Raw genomic sequence first — 23,210 nt, forward strand, 5'->3', positions numbered from 1 at the left:
GGGGGGGGGTCTGTATCAGCTGTGTGTAGCATGTCAATACAATATTGTGGAATGTTTAGTGGGTCGCTGACATTTGTCTGCCACTCTGCATGAATTACACATGAGTGCGTGCTATTGTGTTAAGTCCACAGGCATGTATTAGATGTAATAATGGCATTGTAATTGCATGAAAATTTATACATTTGAATCACCCTGAGGAATATGTATATGCTGCTATAAGTATATGAGTTTAACATATTGTCCAGTCAATACATTTGTCATTTTACGGTCATATGAATGTCATTCAACGCGGTATTACAATATACAGGGGCTGTGCAGCTGCTGTATGTGCATGAGTAAACCCTCTGCATGTGTAGTCTGTAGTATATTGTACCCTTTACCATTCAGCGTGTTGTATATATATGCCTTAGAAATTCCAGTGTAATAAAAAGGGATTTTACGTTGGCAAATACCTTGTCATATGATTCCCTCAGTTACAAAAAGATCAATTAAGGGCTTGAATTGGGCAAAGACAGCGCTTTATGTATCAAAGTGTTGCTAAAAACTGAGGTTACTTCTCCTTATCCAGCAATCAGCATCAGATCTGCCCTGAAAGTTTGAATCTGATTGGTGGCTCATGAGGAATAACTCAAATTCTAAATCAGAACATGTTGATACACAAGGGCCATAGTTAATGGGCTTCCAGGCAACAAATTTCACTTACACAGGTCAATTACTACCTCACATTGTGCTATTGTAAACCTAAACTAAAAATATTTTCCCTTGTAGGGGGTAGAAAAAGACAAGCTTGGACAGCTGACATATGTTTGTGTACTAACCAGCCAAGACTGAAAAGCCCAGTTGTGCAATGACTGCTTTGTCCATCGAATGTGGTCTTTGTACACCTGCTCCTGTTGTCTCATCCATGATCCTGGAAATCATTTTCAGTGGTGAACATCTGAATCAAGGGTAGGCATCCTCAGGACTCTAGCTGATGTATGAGGCATTGCAAGACTCTAACAGCCACAGACAAGACTCGCAAAAGCAGGAGCCTGAATGATTGCTGAGGTTGCTGGAGTGGCCAAGGTTGCCTACCCCTGGTCTGGATCATATTAGGGATTGACAGATGTGGTCATCACGCAGCAGAAACATAATGGGATTTGTAGTTGCAGCACAGCTGGAGAGCCGAGGTTGCCTTCCCCTGGTCTGGTTCGTACTAGGGGTTGACAGATGTGGTCATTACACATCTGTATCTACCATCCCAGTGCACAACACATCCATTAGTTACAGCAGTCATTTTCACACCATACACGGCATGGTTATTCGAATGTTATGTCTAAAGCAGGTTAATCTATCAAGTTAATCAACCTGTATATGTGTACCATTACTCTTTAAATAATCAAGCAATGTGAGTTAACAAAAGTAGATGAATATGTGCTGCCTGTCTTGATACCCCCACATGGTAGGCCCCTGTAGTATATAGCACCACTCTATATATTTATATCGCCTTCACCAATGGCATTTTCATTCTTGTCAGATACATCTATAAACCCCAGTACAGAATGTGGCAGCTGGCACTAACTTTAATATTGGGCCGTAGGTGACCGCAAACTGTTTGTGGGGATGCTGAGCAAACAACAATCAGAAGAAGAGGTGACCAGCATGTTTCAAGCCTTTGGATCTATTGAGGAATGTTCTGTTCTACGGGGGCCTGATGGAAGCAGCAAAGGTAAGTTCAGAAGGTGGGCTGTTCTGTCAGCTGATCTAAGAAAAGGGCTTGGATTGGGAAACTTTTTAAAGACCTATGGCTTGTAGCCTTGTGACAATAGAATGTCCCTTACTTAGTGCCATGCAGGGTAATTCTGTAGTGTCTGCCTTGATACCCTACCCCCTTATGGGAGAGCACTTTATGTCTGAGTGACTGCTTCTGTACACATTAAACAGTCACTGCAACCTTTGTAGAAGGTGGGAAATTGAGGAGGCAGCATTAGGCCAAGGCGTGAGGGAGGGACACCTACAGTGCGTAGCTCTGATTTCAGTGTAATATCGGTATGTCTGTCTGTGGAAAGTAGTTAGCCATATTTTATTCATAAAGATATGATATCATTAACTTTCAAACTGTGGATTCTGAACAGTCTCTGCACTGTTTTGTTTTTTCAGGCTGTGCTTTTGTAAAATTTTCATCTCACGCTGAGGCTCAGGCAGCGATACATGCCCTGCATGGGAGTCAAACAATGCCAGTAAGTTATGCATACCCTGCCCACACGAAAAGCAACAACCGGTAACATTTTAAAATTCTTGGACAATGTCACTTACCTGTTTTAAAATTACGTATGGCAGCTTACAAATTACATATTACTTACTTATTACTTAGTCAATTCAACCGTTTAAACACTAGGGTTGTTTCCGAACATGCACTAGGCAAGTGGAAATTGAATTCTTGGTTTGGTCAACGTACAAACTTGTCTTCAGTCAGCTGAAAAGACCCCTGCACTGAGAGAAATATGCAGGCTACCACTGCTGGCCTTCTTCTGAAAATGCTAGTTACCTGAATGCATCAAACTTCAATACCTTAGCCCCCGTTCCCACTGCGCGATATGCAAATCGCGCGTTTGTCGCGCGATTTGCATATTGCACGACATCGTGAGATTTGCCGTGTGATGTCGCGTTCAAGCTTGCATTGAGCAAGCTTGAATCGCGGCTAAATCCGCTCCAAAAAGGGTCCTGCTATAGCGACACACGACCCGCGACAGCAGGACCCTTTGCCCCACTGGATTGAATTGGAGCGCGATATCGCGCGGTAATTTGCCGCGATATCGCGGGAATTACCGCGCAATAAATCGCTCAATGTGAACGGGGTCTTATGAGTAAGGCTGAGGTCACATGGGCGGCGCACTTTAATAAAAGTGATACTGTCGTCTTCTGAAAGTCTGATTTTTCTTCTATCCTAAAGGGTATTTTATATTAAACACAGTGCCACTTGGCACACAGTTGACCCATTGACTTCATTATACTCAGTTGAAGTTCCTGCATCGTGTAACACAGCATCACAGTCATGGCAATGTATATTAGGGCTGCAATTAACAAATATTTTCATAATCAATTAGTTGGCCTGATTATTTTTTAGATTATTCTGATTTTTTTTTAAATTACCATCTTTTATTTAAAATAAAATACAGAAATGGAGCGTTACAAACAACAAGTTTTCTTCAGAATAAAACTGCATGCACAATTTTTTGCAAATGCATCGCACTGGAATCCACAGCATTGCGGGACCGCACGTTCCAGTAGAGGCGATCACACTACAGACGGTAGGTGTGTTTGGCGTGCCATTGAAATGAATAGCACAGCAACGCACCTTCCCTAGCAGAATTTGTCAGGCTGAGAATGAAAATTACATTTTTCCCACCTTTTTATAATTTGTTTTATAATTATATGCATTATATTAGTTTAATTAGTTTCATGGATTTAAAATAATTTGAATTGACGAAAAATAGAAATATATATATATACAAATATAAACATAAAAGCCTAGTCATCAGTTTAGAGTTAGCCATAAATATCGGCCTGATATCTATTGCTCACTCTGGCGCATATGGCAATACCTGACATGTGTAGCGCATTTTTCATAAGTAGGTGCATCCCAGTTGTGTTTCCATCAGTATGCATGCATTCGCGGGGGCGAGGGACTTTACTTTTTTGGGGTATTTTTAAATTTATGTTATTTAACTTTATTTTTTTAAGTGAACTTCTCTGTTATCGCATGGGAGGGTGCACAAGTCCCCTATGTGATAGCACATAGAAGATGACCGGTTCTCTTTAAGGTTACATTAGGCTCTATTAGAACCCTAGTGCCACCTTTCCACTTCAAATGAGCTAGTCAAGCACACATGGCTTGAATAGCTTCAGCCAGGGAATGACAGCTGCCTGCAGAGTCAGCTGAATGTAAACACAGCAGGCAGTGGGTGTGTGCAATAGCCAGTCTGCTATTGCAATTTGAAATAGTCAACAGCAGGCTGGCTATTGCGCCTGCCCACTGCCTGCTGTCAATCAGCAGAGGAGGGACCTGAAGGAGAAAGTTCTCCTGCAATAGCAGGCTGGCTATTGCACCACCATGTAGCATAATGTATTAATTTCCCCCACTGTCAGTGAGCCTCTTCGACTCCGTCCAGCAGCGCCTGCACTCTGTGTCCTGACCTGCCCCCCTCTCTGGCATCTCTCTCAGAGCCGAGCCGGCACCCTGATAACCGGCCTGTGTTCCCTCCGATGCCCACTGACTCTACCGATACAGGCGGGTAGAGCAGCGGGGATCTGAGGGGACACAGCCTGCAGTGGGCTCCCAGCGGCGAGCAGAGCGGCTGAGCAAAGTTGCTGCAACGGCGGTGGTGGGTGGGGACCACAGGGAGCAGTTGCAGCAGATTGGTTAGTGAGTTCTCCTCACCACTGGGCACCGGCTGCATGGGTCTTTGACCCCTCAGACTCCTGCTGGGAGCAGCAGAGACTGGAGGGGACACAGAGCCCATGAAAGAATCAACTAATTGGATCCACATATCGATAATGAGAATCACGGACAATGATTCTCATTATCGATTACCATTGAAAACATTGATTAGTTGTTGCAGCCCTAATCTGTATGGACCCCTCTGGCTGCCTTGTTATTGTTCAGGTAGGCACTCATAGGGTGGTAAAAATGCAGACCACCCTTTTGCCACCTATGTGAACTCTATAGTCAGAACTCCCTATCTGCATGCTTGTTTGAAGTCGGTGGCTAAAAGTATTAAAGCCATTGGATTGACATGACAGCAAATAACTGCCATTACTGAAAGTAAAGGTCATCAGTGGCCGCTTCCACTCTCATTCATGTAGGGTTCCCTTAAAATAAAATGTTAAATGACCCTAGCTTTCTTTTACCTTTTTATGCTGCATAAAACATAGTTGTGTTTTACCAATTTATGACCTAGATGCTTGTAATTTGTCAGTTCCTTACTAGGATAACAGACATACTATTTACACTGTTCTTTACCCTATACTACCAGGGTGCCTCATCTAGCCTTGTGGTTAAATTTGCGGACACGGATAAGGAGAGAACACTGCGCAGGATGCAACAAATGGTTGGTCAGCTGGGGATCTTTACCCCATCATTAGCACTTCCCATCAGCCCATACAGCGCATATGCACAAGCGGTAAGTGTTCCAGCTTGCTTTGTCAGAATGCACAGGTAGTGTGGATAGTAAACTAGAATGAACTAGTGATCGCTGTGTCAATTTGGAAGTCAGTCGAATATTATCTCATGCAGTGGGTTTTAAACATAGATTCTCTGACTTGATAGATCACAGGCATACAAAATTTGTATAGGAACAACTGTATAGCTGCTACAAGTTGGACGGATTTTCATTATTCTCAGATTGGTGTGTAAGCACACATGCATGTAGATCTGAGCTCATTCTATGCAGCCTGCATTTTTTACAGCATGTATCATTATTAAAACATTCAGTGTCATCAGGGCAAATATAAGGGTTGCAACAAGCAAACAGAAATTATATGTTGCAATAAGAGTCATTAGACAAAACATGAACACACAAACAATTTGCATAGCTTATTCGTCCAGCAAAACTGCACTTACATTTGTTTTTTATGGGTTACCCAGCTTTTGTGAGAATAGGGTAAAAACAAATGTTTCCTAATGGAATTTGTCTTCTGGTCTGATGTTCTTTAATAGGTTTATATATCAGGAACACAGTGATTGGAGAAAATACTGCATTATGGCCAGTAGATGGATCCGAGAGTCAGAGTAAATAAATACATTTTAGTAACGAGATACAATTCAAGAGACTGCCTGAGAGAATAAGCATATAAATGTACCCATTGCTATCCCAGTAGTACCAATGGTTACATACACAGATAAATAAACTATGTGATTTTTTAATACATAGAAAACGTATGTAGAGAACGTACTGAAAGCTGCCACCCTTATAAATGTTTAAAATAAGCTAAGGCAAGTATTGACATTGCAAATGGTCATCCATAGATCTGTAAAAAAGGAAAAAACCTGGGTGTGAATAAATATATACTAATCAGAGTGAGAGTGATTGTGATAGAGGTCTACCCATCACTAATGGTAAGCAGATACAATGCATAATTGAACAAAGTGAGCTGCACTTTGGGGATATGCCCCTAAGAAAATTGTTAGCAATAGAAGAGGAAGTAGATTGTATATCAAGAAATCTGGCTGACTTATGGCTTATGGGATATGCCCCTAAAAAACTGTTAGCAGTAGAAAAGGAAGTAGGTTGTACATATAGAAATCCCGCTGACTTATTTAATGGCTTTTGGGATATACCCCTAAGAAAAAGGTCAGCGATAGAATAGGAAGTAGGTTGTACATGAAGACATCTGGCTGACGTATTTACTGGCTTAAAGGAGAACTATGAGGTGAGTGAAAGTCACTCAGCCTCATAGTTGGAGCCGCCGTGTGACAATGGAACTGTCACACGTCGGCTCAATAGATCGGGAAGTGAGCGAACACATATCATCGCTCGCTCACTTCTCGATCATGTCAATGCAGAGAGCCGTGACTGCCACTCACGGCTCCCTGCAGGGATCCCCCCCCCCAATTAAAGCCATTGGATTGACATGACAGCAAATAACTGCCATTACTGAAAGTAAAGGTCATCAGTGGCCGCTTCCACTCTCATTCATGTAGGGTTCCCTTAAAATAAAATGTTAAATGACCCTAGCTTTCTTTTACCTTTTTATGCTGCATAAAACATAGTTGTGTTTTACCAATTTATGACCTAGATGCTTGTAATTTGTCAGTTCCTTACTAGGATAACAGACATACTATTTACACTGTTCTTTACCCTATACTACCAGGGTGCCTCATCTAGCCTTGTGGTTAAATTTGCGGACACGGATAAGGAGAGAACACTGCGCAGGATGCAACAAATGGTTGGTCAGCTGGGGATCTTTACCCCATCATTAGCACTTCCCATCAGCCCATACAGCGCATATGCACAAGCGGTAAGTGTTCCAGCTTGCTTTGTCAGAATGCACAGGTAGTGTGGATAGTAAACTAGAATGAACTAGTGATCGCTGTGTCAATTTGGAAGTCAGTCGAATATTATCTCATGCAGTGGGTTTTAAACATAGATTCTCTGACTTGATAGATCACAGGCATACAAAATTTGTATAGGAACAACTGTATAGCTGCTACAAGTTGGACGGATTTTCATTATTCTCAGATTGGTGTGTAAGCACACATGCATGTAGATCTGAGCTCATTCTATGCAGCCTGCATTTTTTACAGCATGTATCATTATTAAAACATTCAGTGTCATCAGGGCAAATATAAGGGTTGCAACAAGCAAACAGAAATTATATGTTGCAATAAGAGTCATTAGACAAAACATGAACACACAAACAATTTGCATAGCTTATTCGTCCAGCAAAACTGCACTTACATTTGTTTTTTATGGGTTACCCAGCTTTTGTGAGAATAGGGTAAAAACAAATGTTTCCTAATGGAATTTGTCTTCTGGTCTGATGTTCTTTAATAGGTTTATATATCAGGAACACAGTGATTGGAGAAAATACTGCATTATGGCCAGTAGATGGATCCGAGAGTCAGAGTAAATAAATACATTTTAGTAACGAGATACAATTCAAGAGACTGCCTGAGAGAATAAGCATATAAATGTACCCATTGCTATCCCAGTAGTACCAATGGTTACATACACAGATAAATAAACTATGTGATTTTTTAATACATAGAAAACGTATGTAGAGAACGTACTGAAAGCTGCCACCCTTATAAATGTTTAAAATAAGCTAAGGCAAGTATTGACATTGCAAATGGTCATCCATAGATCTGTAAAAAAGGAAAAAACCTGGGTGTGAATAAATATATACTAATCAGAGTGAGAGTGATTGTGATAGAGGTCTACCCATCACTAATGGTAAGCAGATACAATGCATAATTGAACAAAGTGAGCTGCACTTTGGGGATATGCCCCTAAGAAAATTGTTAGCAATAGAAGAGGAAGTAGATTGTATATCAAGAAATCTGGCTGACTTATGGCTTATGGGATATGCCCCTAAAAAACTGTTAGCAGTAGAAAAGGAAGTAGGTTGTACATATAGAAATCCCGCTGACTTATTTAATGGCTTTTGGGATATACCCCTAAGAAAAAGGTCAGCGATAGAATAGGAAGTAGGTTGTACATGAAGACATCTGGCTGACGTATTTACTGGCTTAAAGGAGAACTATGAGGTGAGTGAAAGTCACTCAGCCTCATAGTTGGAGCCGCCGTGTGACAATGGAACTGTCACACGTCGGCTCAATAGATCGGGAAGTGAGCGAACACATATCATCGCTCGCTCACTTCTCGATCATGTCAATGCAGAGAGCCGTGACTGCCACTCACGGCTCCCTGCAGGGATCCCCCCCCCCCTGTCCGATCCTCCAGCACTGACTGGCGGAACAGATGGGAGAGGGGGCGGGTACAGCTGGCTCTGCCTCTAGATAGGCAGAGCTGGCTGTCAATCACGTAGCTGGGTGGATCTTGACAGTAATGTCGGGGTCCGGCCTGGCTGCGCCGGTCTCGGTATACCACGAGCTACAGCTCGCCGTATACTGAGCTTTGGGTCACAGGAGGACGCTAGTTTGTGTCCTCCCGTGACCCTGGGGAGAACTATGGGGAAAAGCACTGACCCCATAGTTCTCCTTTAAGGGCTATATCCCTAAGAAAAGGTTAGCAGCACAAGAGGAAGTTGGTTGTACATGAAGAAATCTGGACAGTGATCATGTGCAGAGTGCATTATCCTAAAGCAACTAATCACTTTTACCCAAACAAAAGTGAAAATCATGTTGGATGATAAGCTTTAGGACTTTGTACTTTCTTGATTAGCAAGCCCATTGGTTTCTATACTGTATTACATACACTCCCTGTCCCAACTTCTGCCAGTTCATCTTTAGAAATGTTGAACTCTTGTGGATAAATGATTAGAAAGCTGCTTTGTGACAGCTGTATTGCTCTACCAAAATTAAAGCTGCATGGCTTCTAAGGCTATAGTAGGGTATTATAAAGTATGCATAGTATCTACAAGTTCATTGCTAGGTCTGTAGATAAAAGTAGATTTCGATTTTAGCGGCTAGATATTTGATTTCATGCGGTGAAGAATCCTGGGGGTTAGAAAAGCTATACATAACTGGCAACTGAATATGAGCTATGAGATTGAGTCATAATTTGTATTCCAAAGTGCAAGTGAAAAAGCAGGACTTACAGATGGAAGATGTACAGCTTTGACCTGGAGATAGGGAGCTGGAAATTAGAAGTGATAAATCTTGCACTGTGAACGATGGGGCTTGTGATAACGTGAAATGGAATATGGATTGGTGATTGATGGAGCACAACTGGAAAAAATGAAGCAGAGAACGCAGATATATATACAGCTCGGGGATGTAAAGATAGACAGCTAGGAAAGGGAAGAGACTGAGCTGGGATTGGAAGGAAAGGCAGCTGAGAGCTGGAGAGACACGTAGTACGTCACAGCAAGAAGAGAGAAATTCTCGGTACTGCTTCCCTAGGGCAGATAATGAACAACAAATGGAGGAGTTAATTCTGGCTGAGAATTGTTGGGAAAGATTGCCCCCTTGTGTTCTGGGGCATGTATGACAGTTCAGCCTTTTTTGGTGTTGACTTCTGATACTTTTGTCCCACCATTTTCCCTATTTTTTTTACATGTATAGCTAACAACGAAGCAAATAAATATCAACCGTTATAAAATTCACTGTGTGGATATTTTTAAAAACATAAATATATGAGTCCGGGATTTTATGTGTATTAGATTGACTCTGCAGATGGTATATACTGAGTTTAGGTGCATTTTTCCTGATGTGAAATATTTCTGCACTGGTTTTGTTAATGGTAATGGCAGCACGGTTGTACAATTACACTACATTTTAAAGGCACATTGGATACTTCCAACAACATTCAGAAGCCTCAGTAAGCATTTCATGTTTTGATTGATCAAAGCCCTTAAAGTACCATTCAGCCCCATTTTGATAGTGTTTAACACTACTGCTTGGTAGTCCTGACTGTTGCTTTAATAAGCTTCAGAAAATGTAAGCACTGCCTAAATCTTGCTAAAATCTTTTGTACAGCTAGAGCCAGTACTTCTTTTGGGGTCTGTGTTAAGCCCTCATAGACTGGTGTTGAAGATGGCTTTAAAGACTTTTTTTTTAAAAGTTGCTTAAAGCTGTGTGAAAATGTTTGCTGGCATTTCTTTATTGTAGGCTAGTGTCCAAGCTAAGATTACATTTGTTTAAGGTCTTATTCTCCACATAGGCGGTCTGGATTTTTCTGTACCTTTAAAAAAGGTTACGTTTAGAGGGGATGTCTTACTTTATAGCGGATTACTACTTAATTATAGCTTGTTCTGCTTATAATCATATAGAAATATATATATAAAGGATAATATAAAAGAGGTGCAACTATGGGTTGATCAGCCTTGTTCTTTTTGTATAACCCCCAACCCATTCTCTCTGCTTGCCTGTTATAGCTGATGCAGCAGCAGACAACAGTTCTGTCAACATCACATGGTAGTTATCTGAGCCCTGGTGTGGCGTTTCCCCCATGTCATATTCAACAAATAGGAGCTGTCAACCTGAATGGGCTCCCAGGCACACCAGCATCAGGTAAGCATCAGGTAAAAAGCACTATGGTGCTGTACACTATGGATATACAGTATGTATACCATGATGGCATATATCACTGATATCAATTTTAGCAAGGTATATAATGGTAATCTTTAAATATGATTAGGTATATTGATATACAGTACAGTAGCACTGTGTATAAAAATGCTACCTGTTTGATACATTTTCCAGATTTGTCCCAACCATATAAAATTTTTTGTGCTTGAATCTGTTAATAGATATTATTTTGTAATAATCCAAGTAGCATCTTGACACTGAAAGCAATTGAGTTGCATAGCAACACTGGGAGGGGGATATGTTTTGCATAGTGTACAGAGTTCCTTTGTATAAAGGAGGGTTTCAGTTGCTTAGCAACACTGGAAGCAGCCTCGTAATATCAGGAGTTGTGTTGCTTAGTAACATTGAGAAGAGTTAAGTTGCCTAGTGACATTGGGAGGAATACATTGGTTAATGACACTGACGTGTTGCTTAGCAACTGTGTACAGCTGTTATTAAAGCTGTGCTATTAATTGATATTTTTTGACCGTTTATATTTGCTCCGTAGGTCTACATTCTCCGCCAGTCATTGGTACTGCTGCTGTACCTGGCCTGGTTGCTCCACTGACTAATGGATTTCCAGGGCTTGTACCATTTCCTAGCAGCCACCCTGCTTTGGACACAATTTACACCAATAGCATTGTGCCATACCCAGGTTAGTTGTGCTTTAAGTGGGCAGGCAAAACAGCAGTAACCCTCACCATCGTACTACTGACTCATCATGTTTCTTGCCTTTTCTTTATAGCCCAAAGTCCAGCACTGACAGTGGAGAGCCTACACCCTTCCTTCACGGGGGTACAGCAGTATTCAGGTATCTAACTGTATGCAAGCCTGTAATAATGTTTTCCTCCCCCAGGCCTATTATTATCACAATCTCTTCTCTAACCATTCCATGCACCAGAGGTGCATGGAATGCAGGTGCTTTAAGTACAAAACCCAACATGCCTCTGCCTCTGGGAGTCATGCCTGTAACTGTCAGTCTTGCATTGCCTCATGGGACTTGTCGTTCTACAACAGCTGGAGGGCCAGAGATGCCAACCTCGGCTCTACACTATGGAGAATCTCCAGATTAAAACAAATACATATCAAATCTGCTCTGAATACATTTAGATGTGGATATATGACAGTAGAGCAATTCTGCCTTGTACTACGAAGGTCTACCAGTCTTTACTCTTGCTTTAGTAAAAATGGCTGGTTTTGCAGCCTCTTGGGGCTAGCCATGTCATATATCCCAGGAGGCAGTAGTTTCCTGGGATATATGATGTGGTTTCCATTCATAGAAACCATGGCCACATGTAAACGGACATGGCTCCAGATCTGTCTGCCCGTATGTGAGATCTGGCCCCATATCATTGAAGGGGTCAGCTGTGAGAACCAGGTAGGAACAGCCAGCTCCCCATGTGGAAAATAGCGGCATGGAACAGGACCCGTAGTAGGAGAGTGGCGTGAGGAAAAAGCACAGCATTGGATCCACTGGGCATGTATGTATATGGGAAAAGGACTGACATTTTGATTGGAAGGTTGAAGTTTCTGTTTAGGTTCTAAAGCCCGGGTGCCCAAATTGCAGCCCTTTGTCATTTATTGTGTAGCCTTCGGGGCCCCTGCAAACTCTAGTCTGTGTTTTGGTGTTTACTCAAGCTAGTGAAGAAGAAAATAATATTCTTTAGACTGGCTTCCTCTAGTTAAATGGTTTGGTTTCTTTCTTTCATACTTTCTTGATTTTTCTGTGTCCTGATCCTTTATAATGCATCTTGCTGAGAAAAATATCAAGTACAGTACAAGCATTTTCTCAAAGGGCTGTAGGGAGCACAAATGTAGGAGTATATTGATTTGTAAATTGGCTGTAATAGCAGTGACCTCTAGCAGTCTCATGTAACCTTTCTCCAGTCTATGCCTGTCTCCTGAAGCATGTCCCTAGTCTATAGCATAACCATAACCATAGTATGCCCATCTCTTGTAGTATGCCTGCAGTCTCTGACCATCTCCTGTAGTATGTCTTCAGTTAATCCAATAATCTTTCAAACCAGTTTAAAATAAGGGTTAGTAAAATATGGCAAGGAACATGGGTCATGCAAGTCTTAACACCTTGGTAGTGTTAAGTACTGTCCCGCACCTCCTGCATGTTCCAGTTTGTAAGTAAGGCCACCTATAATGTTGATGGGCCAAAAGGAATATGCAGGAGCTCGCAGATGGCAGGCTAGCTTTCAGCACTACCAGAATACCCAGGATGCTGGAGGGGTCATCTGGTCATCATTGCAATGTGCATTCTAATCCCACAGCCTGTTCAGTACTGGCACTATTATTTTATAAAGTGAGGAAGGTTTTGAACTTCTGTAAGGCTTTTATCGTTGTCTGCAGGTGGAATAGGGAATTTTTACCTCACTTCCTGTTGTCTAATTGGGACAGGAAGCAAAATGTGGTTATATTTTAAATGCATATCCTTCCTCCTTTTCCTCAGTTTGTTGTAGCCTTTGCTCCACCATCTTTTTCAGTTTACTGGAAAATGGCTGCAATCATTCCTCCGATGTAATAGTAACTGTCAGCCATGCATCATACAGTCTCAGGAGAGATAAAGGGCATGCAGAAAAGTCTTTTTTTTTACATCAAAGAAAACATATGTGCTGGAGCATCCATGTAATTTAAAATATGGAACTAGGATAAGAATATGGATAAGATATTGGTAACTAGATATATGTATGTTCATGAACAGTGGAAAGGTGAAAAAACTCAGCAAGGAATTTCTTTTTCTCTATATATTGTATCCAATATGCAATGATTAAAAGGTTTTAGGAATTTTCTAAACATAATCATACTATTAATGTTATCTATCATTGCAAAAGCCAGCTATTTTAAAGAGGCCTGTACTGCAGAAGCCGGTCCCAAAAAAGGCAAGTCGAGGACAAAGGAGTAGTCATCAACATTGCCTGTAGTATCCTGCAGCTGATCTTTATTTATTTATTTAAAGAGAACTATGGGGTAACCTTATTATCCCAAAGTTGTCTGAAGGGTCACGGGAGGACATATGCTAACCTCCTCCGGTGACCCAAAGCTCAGTATATAGCGGGCTATTGCCCGCTATATACTGAGAGCGCTGCAAATGGGACAGATCCCGACAATGCTATCGAGATCCACCCAGCTGCGTGAGTGACAGCTGGCTCTGCCTATCTAGAGGCAAAGCCAGCTGTGCTCGCCCCCTCCCCCCATCCGTTTCTCCAGTCAGTGCTGGAGGATCAGAGCAGGGAGGGGGGGCACCCCTGCAGGGAACGGTGACTGTCAGTCACCGCTCTCTGCAGGGAGATGATCGGAAAGTGAGCAAGCGACGGTATGCGTTCGCTCACTTCCCGATCTATAGAGCCAACATGTGACAGTTTAATTGTCACACGTGGGCTCGAACTATGTGGTTGATTGAAAATCACTCACCTCATAGTTCTCCTTTAATTTTTTTTCTATGGCGCCAACAATTTACGCAACACATTACATTCAGTTCAAGTTCACATCAATCTCTGCCCTCAAGCAGCTTACAATCTTAGGTTCCTATCTCACATGCATACATATGAGGGCCAATTTTAGACAGGAGCCAATTAGCCTACCAGCATGACTTTGAAGTGTGGGAGGAAACCAAGGCAAGCACAGGGAGAACATGAAAACTCCTTGCAGATAGTGACCTGGCCGGGATTCGGACGAGGGACCCCTAGTGCTACAAGGCAGAAGCGCTAACCACTATGCCACTGTGATCTTTCCCCTATTGCTGACTTACCAAATCGTGTTCTGCACTGTGTCTCTGTGTGGAGGCGACCATCTTCGTAAGGGCAGGGCTGCCTGCCCTTGATGGCAGGTGAGCTGCTGATTGATGGGGGGATATTAAAGAAGCAGCAGGAGATGTGCAAAAAGTTCAGATCCACAGAAGGGATGATGCAGAAACAGGGAGATCCTTGTCAACAGGTCATCAGGTATAGCTTCCTCTCCAGCAAGGAGGACAGTGAGTAGCACAATTGTGACATCACCAAATCAGACACTGCAGATACACAGCTAGGAGGATGTAGGTACAGTAGTCCCCCAGCACCCTCACATACCAGGAAGTGCACTGCTATTTTTCAGGTGGAATTCCAGACAAAAGGTAACATTTTGGGGTACTGCTTAGGCACAATAATGTTTCTTGATTTTCCTTATAAAATAGCACATCTTCACATTTTTAGTTCCACTTAAGTTGTGACCTCATATGCATCTATTTCCTGCAAAATGGTCTTACCATGGTAGACAGCTAACATTTATTATGTAAACCTAGCCTACTCCAGGATTATAACACCACTTTGCTTCAGGCCACCTTCTATGGGAATGATTAAAGATCAGGGATTTGCTGGCCCCCTGACACCAGATTAAACAAAACAAGTAGATTTCCCTTCTCCTGCTCTCTCCACATGTATCTTTCTGCTTCCCCTTGTGCTCCTTTGATACATAATGGTGGACTTCTATATGCAAATGCTATAATTTCTTATAAATATGTAACTGTATGCCTTTTTTCACATCCTCTAAGCTCATTTTTCTTTCTTTGCCACCACAGCTATTTATCCCACTGCGGCCCTTACGCCTGTCACACATAGCACCCCACAACCTCCTCCTATCCTGCAGCAACGTGAAGGTGAGAAAGTTGCACAATTTAGAGAGGAGTCCCAGGCAAATAAATGGAGCTCTGTAATAAAATATCATTAAATGTTCTTTTTTAAATTGAACCAGTGTAAGTACCTCAATCTGACTTGGTATCAGCCTCTTGCAATTCTCTGTACAGCAGTATGTCTGTAAAGGTTTTCATTCATCCAGGTCATGGTATATCTGTAAAAAATAAGTCAAGGCAACTGGACTTGCTGCATTTTTCTTCAAGACGTTTAACTGGATATCCGACTAGCTTTCTCAATTCAGAATGACTTGTACAAAACCAGTCCTCCTCCCTGTCTAGGATGCATACTTGACTGTCTTCAAAGGTGTGACATTTTTCCCTTAGATGTAGGTACACTGCTGAATCCTGACAAGATACCCCAGCTACATATTAGATGACCAAATGACAAACTGAAGAATTTGGTCACCCCATATGTAGCTGGGGTGTCTGAGAAAATCAGAAGGGTTTTTAATAAACATCACATCCCTGTCTGCTTTAAACCCAGCAATACGCTGAGGCAACAACTGGTTCAGCCAAAAGAACCAACACCAAAACACAAGATGAACAACATTGTGTATGCAGTCCAGTGCAGTGAGGAGTGCTCAGAATTGTATGTCGGTGAAACAAGGCAGCAGCTACACCAGCGTATGGCGCAGAATAGAAGAGCCAAACCCTCTGGTCAGGATTCGGCAGTGTACCTACATCTAAAGGAAAAAGGTCACTCCTTTGAAGACAGTCAAGTACGCATCCTAGACAGGGAAGAGGGCTGGTTTAAAAGAGGTGTGAAAGAGGCCATTTATGTAAAAATGGAGAAGCCAAGCTTAAATAGAGGTGGGGCAGTGAGACATCTATTGTCTGCCACATACAATGCTGTTTTAACACCTCCAAGCTCCAATTATGCAAATGCAATCAACACCTGGTTGTGATGAACAGATTATGTGGATCCGAGCGACATTCACCATATTTATTCCCAGAGAATTTGTGTACAAGTCATTCTGAATTGAGAAAGCGGGTCGGATGACCAGGGAAACGTCTTCAAGAAAAATACAGCAAGTCCAGTTGCCTTGACTTATTTTTTACAGTTATCTGTACAGCAGTGCTCAGACTGGGAGATTAGCACAAGGAGCCTATCACATGTGCTGCAGTACTGATGTGTTCAAAGGAACATGCCGACAGGAGGAGAGATCAGAGGGATGAGTTTATCAGTCAGCTGCTTCTCTTTTCACTGTCTAGTCACCGGCCTGTACAAGACCTGTTTCTAAGCTACAGTGGAGGAAGAGGAGGTCCCCTCCCCTGCTAGGCAGGCCTGTGGTGTGTCACAGAATTGTGTAATTCTTAGGAATCGATGGACAGAAATACAATATTGAAACCCTATCACTGGTGTCCAACCCAAGGTCCGCCCCCACTAACACGTTTCACCCAATTACGGGCTTAGTCGCAGAGACTTTACAATTATGCCTGTGATGGGGTGAAACGCGTGAAGAGTGGGACACCAGTGATGTGGTACATCTTTCAATAGACTATCCCAGCAGAATCTGGTGTTCAGCCAGCTTTCCTTCTGTTTGTATGTGCTCATATTGGAGCGGGGACGTGCTCCCAGCAGCAAGCACCCAGCTCCTTTCCTGAGCCGTGGAGGAGCGGTGCTTCTTTTGTGTGTTATCCTTGTACTTGCCTGGAGTTCAGTTTAAGATGAACATTAAAAAAATACATAATTGGAGGCTGCTCAAAACTGCACTTAAAATTTATCAGTAGATCAGCTAAAGTTATATGTAAATCTTTTTTTTTTGTTTGTTTAAAAAACAAACTTTGCTTTGCCCTCCCCTATGCTTCCCTATGGGTCAGTGTTGTGACCCATCATATCAGGTACTGGAGGCAGGAGGGAAAGCAACAAGTTTGACTTTTACAGCAAAAGTGAAGATGTCCATGTAAATTTAGCTGCCCATACCTTTGGATCTACTGATTAGTTTGGCATGCAGTTTTTACTAATGATAACTGTTGTGTTTTCTGATCATAGGATTCATTTGAATTTCCCAGGTTTGCGACTGGTTTATTTGATGTCTTGTATAAAGACCTGAACATGTACTGCTTTCTTTGCGACAGGTATAATACAATAATATCCACCTTTCCAGTGGAAGCAATAACCAGGTTAAAGAGTGCAAGAACAAAATATAAAGGGCATTGGTCCAAACTCAGCAAAGCAAGCAGTATTTGGTTTTATAGTTGTGTTCTGCGATCATACATATTTCATATGTGAATGTATACATATATTGGACAGGAATGTAGGATATTGCATTGAACTATTTACATTTAGTTAGTCGTCATCATTAAAGTCCAGGATAAAATGTGCACCTCACTTTGTGGGTGGTTATGTTGATGGAGATAATCAATTATAATCATCTCTTTTGAGCCTTATCAGACTGTATTGTATTGCTTTCATGTGCAGCAGTTGTTGCTGCACATGAAAGCTAACCTTGAAGCACATTTAAAAAAACAGCCTTAGACCCAGTTAGGTATTTGTAACAAAAATTGCTAAATGTGATTTTAAATATAGCTTGATTTCTGTTTTTATATTAGCTTTCTGTAATTACCTATATGTCAGCACTCAGAGAAGGAGGGCCTGTATTGTGACTCAGTGAGGCTCTACCGCATTGCACAGTACTGTCATTCTAACACTACTACACACAACTACCTACACCAAGGCAATACAGAGATGACTTCATGATAATACTGCTGCCCTATATTTGTACAATCAGCAGAGCAGAGACATAGAGGTGACACCACGTATAGCTTAAAATAGTATTAATCTCTCAGACTTTTTTCAATAATGAATCCAGATCAAATAAATATACATTGTCCAACAAAGTATTTCCTTAAATTGTTGCCCAAGCACTTACAGTCATCATGTTTTCAAACAGCTGGCTCCAACTCTTTCAGCTCGGCTTCCCTGAACTTCCAGTGCAATACAAGATCACAAGGTACAGAGCAGTCTCCAGCAGCTGTCTATCTACTCGCTTGGAGGAGGGAGGAAGGAGGAGGGGGGAGAAGGGAGTGATTTGCCTTGCTGTGCCTGTGTATTTGTGGAGACATACACAGCTTATTAGCACACACAATGGTGGCTCCATAGGACCCTGCCAGGTAAAGAAGCCACCCTAAAACAGGATAAATTTGGCCAATGCTCAGGAGACCAGCTGATTCTGTAGAAAACTAAACCTTTTAAACATCAAGATGCAGCATCCATTGTAAGTTATTTCATCAGCATTTCAAATAGCTTTAAAAATTTGACTTTAATATTACTTGTAAAGTGATATCAAAGTCAAAATGTTTTTAAAGTATTTCAAATGCTGATGAAATCACTTACAATGGATGGTGCTCATGTGGCAACTGAAGTTAACTTTTTTTTGTATAGTGTTCAGAAGGTTCAGATCCTCTCTCAAATTTTTATTGCTGTCTCTTTGCTCAGTGGAACATGGAAGGTGGAGAAAACCTTCCAAGCAGCAACATAAACACCTTAAGGTTAAATCCTCTGTCAGGTTTTTTTGCCATTGGGCATAATTCCCCCACTACCTATCCCAATGACATCCTGTGTGTCTCAATTCGACATAGTGTCACTGGAAAGCAAGTGTAGGGAAATTTTTCCAACTGGGGCACAGGCAGCAGTACAAGGTTGACAAAGGGCCTAACCCAGGGGTCTCAAACTCAATTTAGTCGGGGGCCACTGTACACATTTTTTAGTCACGTGGGGGCCGATACTATATACAGTACCAGTTTTAATGTATGCACATGTTACAAGCGGCAACTGTCACCGATTCAAATGAATGATCAGGTGACAGCTGCTGCATGTAAACGCCTGCACACCGCATGTAATCATATGTGAAAGCATTACATGCAGTTAGGAATCAATCACTCTACCTGGATACACGATTGTTTATCCAGGGAGAGGGATTGTTTTTGTAACTGCATGTAATCATATCACATATGATTACATGCGGTATGCAGGCATGTACATGCAGCGACTATCACCTGATCATTAACTTGAATGGGTGACAGTTGCTGCATATAAACGCCAGATTAGGGTTTCCTGCTGCAGGAAACACAAGTTTGTGACACAGGAATCCCTAATCGCACCTGAAAGATAGGGGACTCCCCCATTCCAATCCCCCCCGCACACATAATAATACACTCCCCCCAACCCAGCACACATATAATACACCCCCCTCCTTTCCTTCCAAGCCCCCTCACCTGCTTGCATCTGTGCAGGGAGGAGGCACATCATAATTCCCTGATGATCTAGTGGTGATTAGTAAGATCTAGTGCAGACCTTAATAATCATCCATCATTCGACCGGAGCTCAGAACTGACAGAGCTCCGGCCGGATCTGACAGGAGCAGCTCTGCGGTCTGCATCCGACAGAGATGCAGACTGTGTAGCTGCTCCCGCAAATCGGGCACGCGGTCCGTGACCGTGTGCCCGACTGGTCAGCTGACTGCGGGCCACAAAGTACCGCCTCGCGGGCCGGTACTTTGAGACCCCCTGGGCTAACCCCTCCACGTATGCCAATATTTAATGCAGATATTTGTATTGACATGACTTGTCAGGGTTGCCTTGAAAAGGTGGCTGCAGCACCAGAGAAAATATATATATATTCCAAACCAAGGCATATTCACTCATCACTACCTGTCCTTATCTCCACGACATCCCTATGTTCAGACACATTGGAAGCTATCATCTCCTGTTTGCATTGGGGAAACATTCCTTGATGTAAATAACATACATTATTTCCAGCAATCACCATGCCGGAGTTAAGCTGGCCATACGTAGAGCGAATTGTGGCCAGTTCCTGATAAATCGTATGGAGTTCAAGCTAGGGTTGGCCCTGTTGACATCCCTCTGCTTATTAAAAATTAGATTTTTCAATCGACCTTTGTTGGAGGGGCAGTCCAAATGTTTTCTGCTGAACAGTGCCTGCATCCAAACAGGTGCAGGCATGGTCTGGATATTGAATATAATAGCCACAGTGGGACATTTGTCCATCCACACGGTTTAGCTTGTATGAAGGAATATGGAGAAATCTGTTGGTTTTTTTTTTCATTTTTGTTCAGCCTGTGAGCTAAATTTTAAAAAAATCGAATAGTGTATGGCCAGCTTAACACTGACTGTGTTGCTAAATATATCAGTCAGCATTTTCTTATGTATAGTAACTAAAGGGAAACAAATGTGTCCTACATCATTGCTGCCAATGTATACAGGAGCATGCAGACCAAAGATGGTGGTGAGCAACTTGGTATGCACTATATGGGCAAACGTTTGTGTACACCTGACCATCACACCTATGGTATGTGGGCAAAAATATGTGGACACCCCTCCAAAACATTGAGTGTGTTGTGAATGCTATAGCATAGAAACACATTTCAACTGTGCACTTCCAACCTTGTGGCAATAGTTAGGGGAAGGCCCTTTTCTGTTCCCCTGTGCACAATGACAGGTCCATCAAGACATGAATTAAAAGTATCCCGCACCCAAAGACAGGATCAGGAAGACATGGTTTTAAGAGTCTGGTGTAAGAGAGCTCAAGTAGCCGGCACAGACCCCTGATTTCAACTGTATCAAACACTGTTAGTATAAATTGGAATGCCAATTTCGAGCCAGGTCCTCTCATCCAATATTAGTATCTTGAAAATGCTCTTTTGGCAGGATAGAGACACATTTCCCCCAGCCCCATCCCCAACCACACACTTCCAAAGTCTTGTAGAATGGCTTTCCAGAAGGTGTCCACAAACAAATGGCAATAAACTGTAGGTATCATTTAACACAGGATTCTAACAAGCAGTTAGTCTACTGTGCAGGAGGCCCCAATGTAGTCAGAGAGATACAGGGCACTAGCTATTCTGTGTCTTCAGAGACACCCATGACACTATGACACACTTATAAGGTTATTTAGCTGAAGTAGTATGGTATCTGTTGAGACTCTCTTGAAGTAAAAGAAGTAAAAGCATTATTTCATAAGTACATGTTCATGAACATTTGGTGTATGCTGTCAGACGAAATAACTTAATCCATCTCTGTAATATGTATCTCTGTGATCATCTCACAGGACCGGAGGGCTGTAACTTATTCATCTATCACCTGCCCCAAGAGTTTGGGGATAATGAGCTTACACAAATGTTTCTGCCCTTTGGAAACATCATTTCATCCAAAGTGTTCATGGATCGAGCGACCAATCAGAGCAAGTGTTTTGGTGAGTTCTAATCATAGAATCTGCCAGAGGATGGAGTAGGATTGATTTTTATTTAAGACATACATTATAACTGTATTGTTTTGTGTGCATCATTTCATTAGTCTGAGTGATTTATCATTAAGAAATATAATAGCAGGTGATTGTAAAAAAACCAAAGCCAAATACTTTCAGTATTTTTATCTGTTCAATCTTGTTATTACCTTTCACCAGGATTTGTCAGTTTTGATAATCCATCCAGTGCTCAAACAGCAATCCAGGCCATGAATGGCTTTCAAATAGGAATGAAGAGGCTTAAAGTCCAGCTAAAGAGGCCCAAGGATACAAGCCAACCATACTGACCATCCACAGGTTGATAGCCCCCCTCCTGATCATACAGGTAACCCCTCCTTATTGTGTAGTCTTCTTTAGACTTTTTCCATTTTTATCAGTTGATTTGTACATGGAGTAATATTCACTGCAGCTGCTCCCTTTGTGCTGTCTTATTATGGCATTTGGGAGCTAAAACGTTTCATACTAATTTTTCTTTATACTGCAGGTACACACTGGACCTTTGACTCCTGAATCCTTCCCTATGGAATTATGGGAAAAAGAAGACTTTTTCCTACTAAACACACCCTCCCACCCTTGAGCCCCATGACCTTTGTCCCTCACTCACACTCAAGGACCAAAAAATAAAAAGGTGACTATGGGGTAAAGCAGCAAGAACCAAGCTACCTAAACACAAGGTTGTGTCTTGTGAGTGTTCTATGTCTGTCTGCTGAACGCCCAAGAAAGACCACCTCTGATGGAACAAACTTACACCTGATGACCTCCTTCAGATGACCAAATATATGAGGGGGTACAGGGTGAAGCCCTTTGGGTGGCAAACCCCCCACCATAAGAGTGTCTACTGATTTGCAGTGCAAAGAACTGTTTACGTATTTATATGAACATATTTATTTATTGGGGAGGCCCAATGCAACATACCACACCCCTTCCACTGCCAGAGGGCCAAGCAATGTGGGATGGTGTTAAAACATTGTTTATTTTGTTCTAGATTTTTTTTCTTGGTTATTTGCGGAGGACAGGGTGTTTTGGGTGGGCAGGAGTGGAGCTCAACAGAGTTCAAAGGTCATGTTTACAAAGCAGCCACCCCCACACTCACAGGGAAGTTTCCATTTGTCTGCTGCTCATACGCCTGGCCCCCCAGAAAAAGGGCTGGACTTTTGCATCTGCTCCCAAACCCTGCTCTGCATCTTTCAGATCTGGGGAAGACTCAACCACTCAGTGTTGTTCTGTGGAGAAACTGCAGAAGAGAAGCTGAATCTGATATCCATGCCTCATTCGTGTGGCAGAGTTTACCTGCTTATTACGCACCCTTCCTTTGTGTAAAAAAGGTGTTAAATGGTCTCATTAACCAAAATGCCTGAATGCTTAGAGTATCATAGCATCTCTCATACTAGGAATTCAGGATGTGCAGAGTTTTTCCACTAATGTCAAATTCCCCAAACTGCCACAGCTGCTTTTCTGTTTAGAGAATAGATCTATGACTGCTTATCAGAGGGTTTAGGCTTTGTCAAAAAATTTTAAAAAAAGATCTGTTTTAACTA

The 23,210-nt window shown here is 42.1% G+C and overlaps 1 protein-coding gene across 1 annotated transcript in view; it reads left to right on the plus strand.

Annotated features, from left to right (window-relative positions):
• CELF5 (CUGBP, Elav-like family member 5) overlaps positions 1-22,293 on the plus strand; it is a 114,220-nt gene extending 91,927 nt beyond the window's left edge. Inside the window, exons 4-13 of the mRNA XM_018561686.1 lie at positions 1,580-1,708; positions 2,140-2,219; positions 5,016-5,162; positions 10,540-10,675; positions 11,241-11,387; positions 11,478-11,543; positions 15,294-15,371; positions 21,478-21,621; positions 21,832-21,997; positions 22,157-22,293. Coding sequence (XP_018417188.1) covers positions 1,580-1,708; positions 2,140-2,219; positions 5,016-5,162; positions 10,540-10,675; positions 11,241-11,387; positions 11,478-11,543; positions 15,294-15,371; positions 21,478-21,621; positions 21,832-21,959 — 1,055 coding nt within the window. The 3' untranslated portion in view covers positions 21,960-21,997; positions 22,157-22,293. The remainder of the gene's footprint in view (positions 1-1,579; positions 1,709-2,139; positions 2,220-5,015; positions 5,163-10,539; positions 10,676-11,240; positions 11,388-11,477; positions 11,544-15,293; positions 15,372-21,477; positions 21,622-21,831; positions 21,998-22,156) is intronic.
• Positions 22,294-23,210: the final 917 nt, after the last annotated feature.

This window comes from Nanorana parkeri, unplaced genomic scaffold (genome assembly GCF_000935625.1).
Source record: "Nanorana parkeri isolate BGI_ZX_2015 unplaced genomic scaffold, ASM93562v1 scaffold537, whole genome shotgun sequence".
NCBI lineage: Eukaryota > Metazoa > Chordata > Amphibia > Anura > Dicroglossidae > Nanorana > Nanorana parkeri.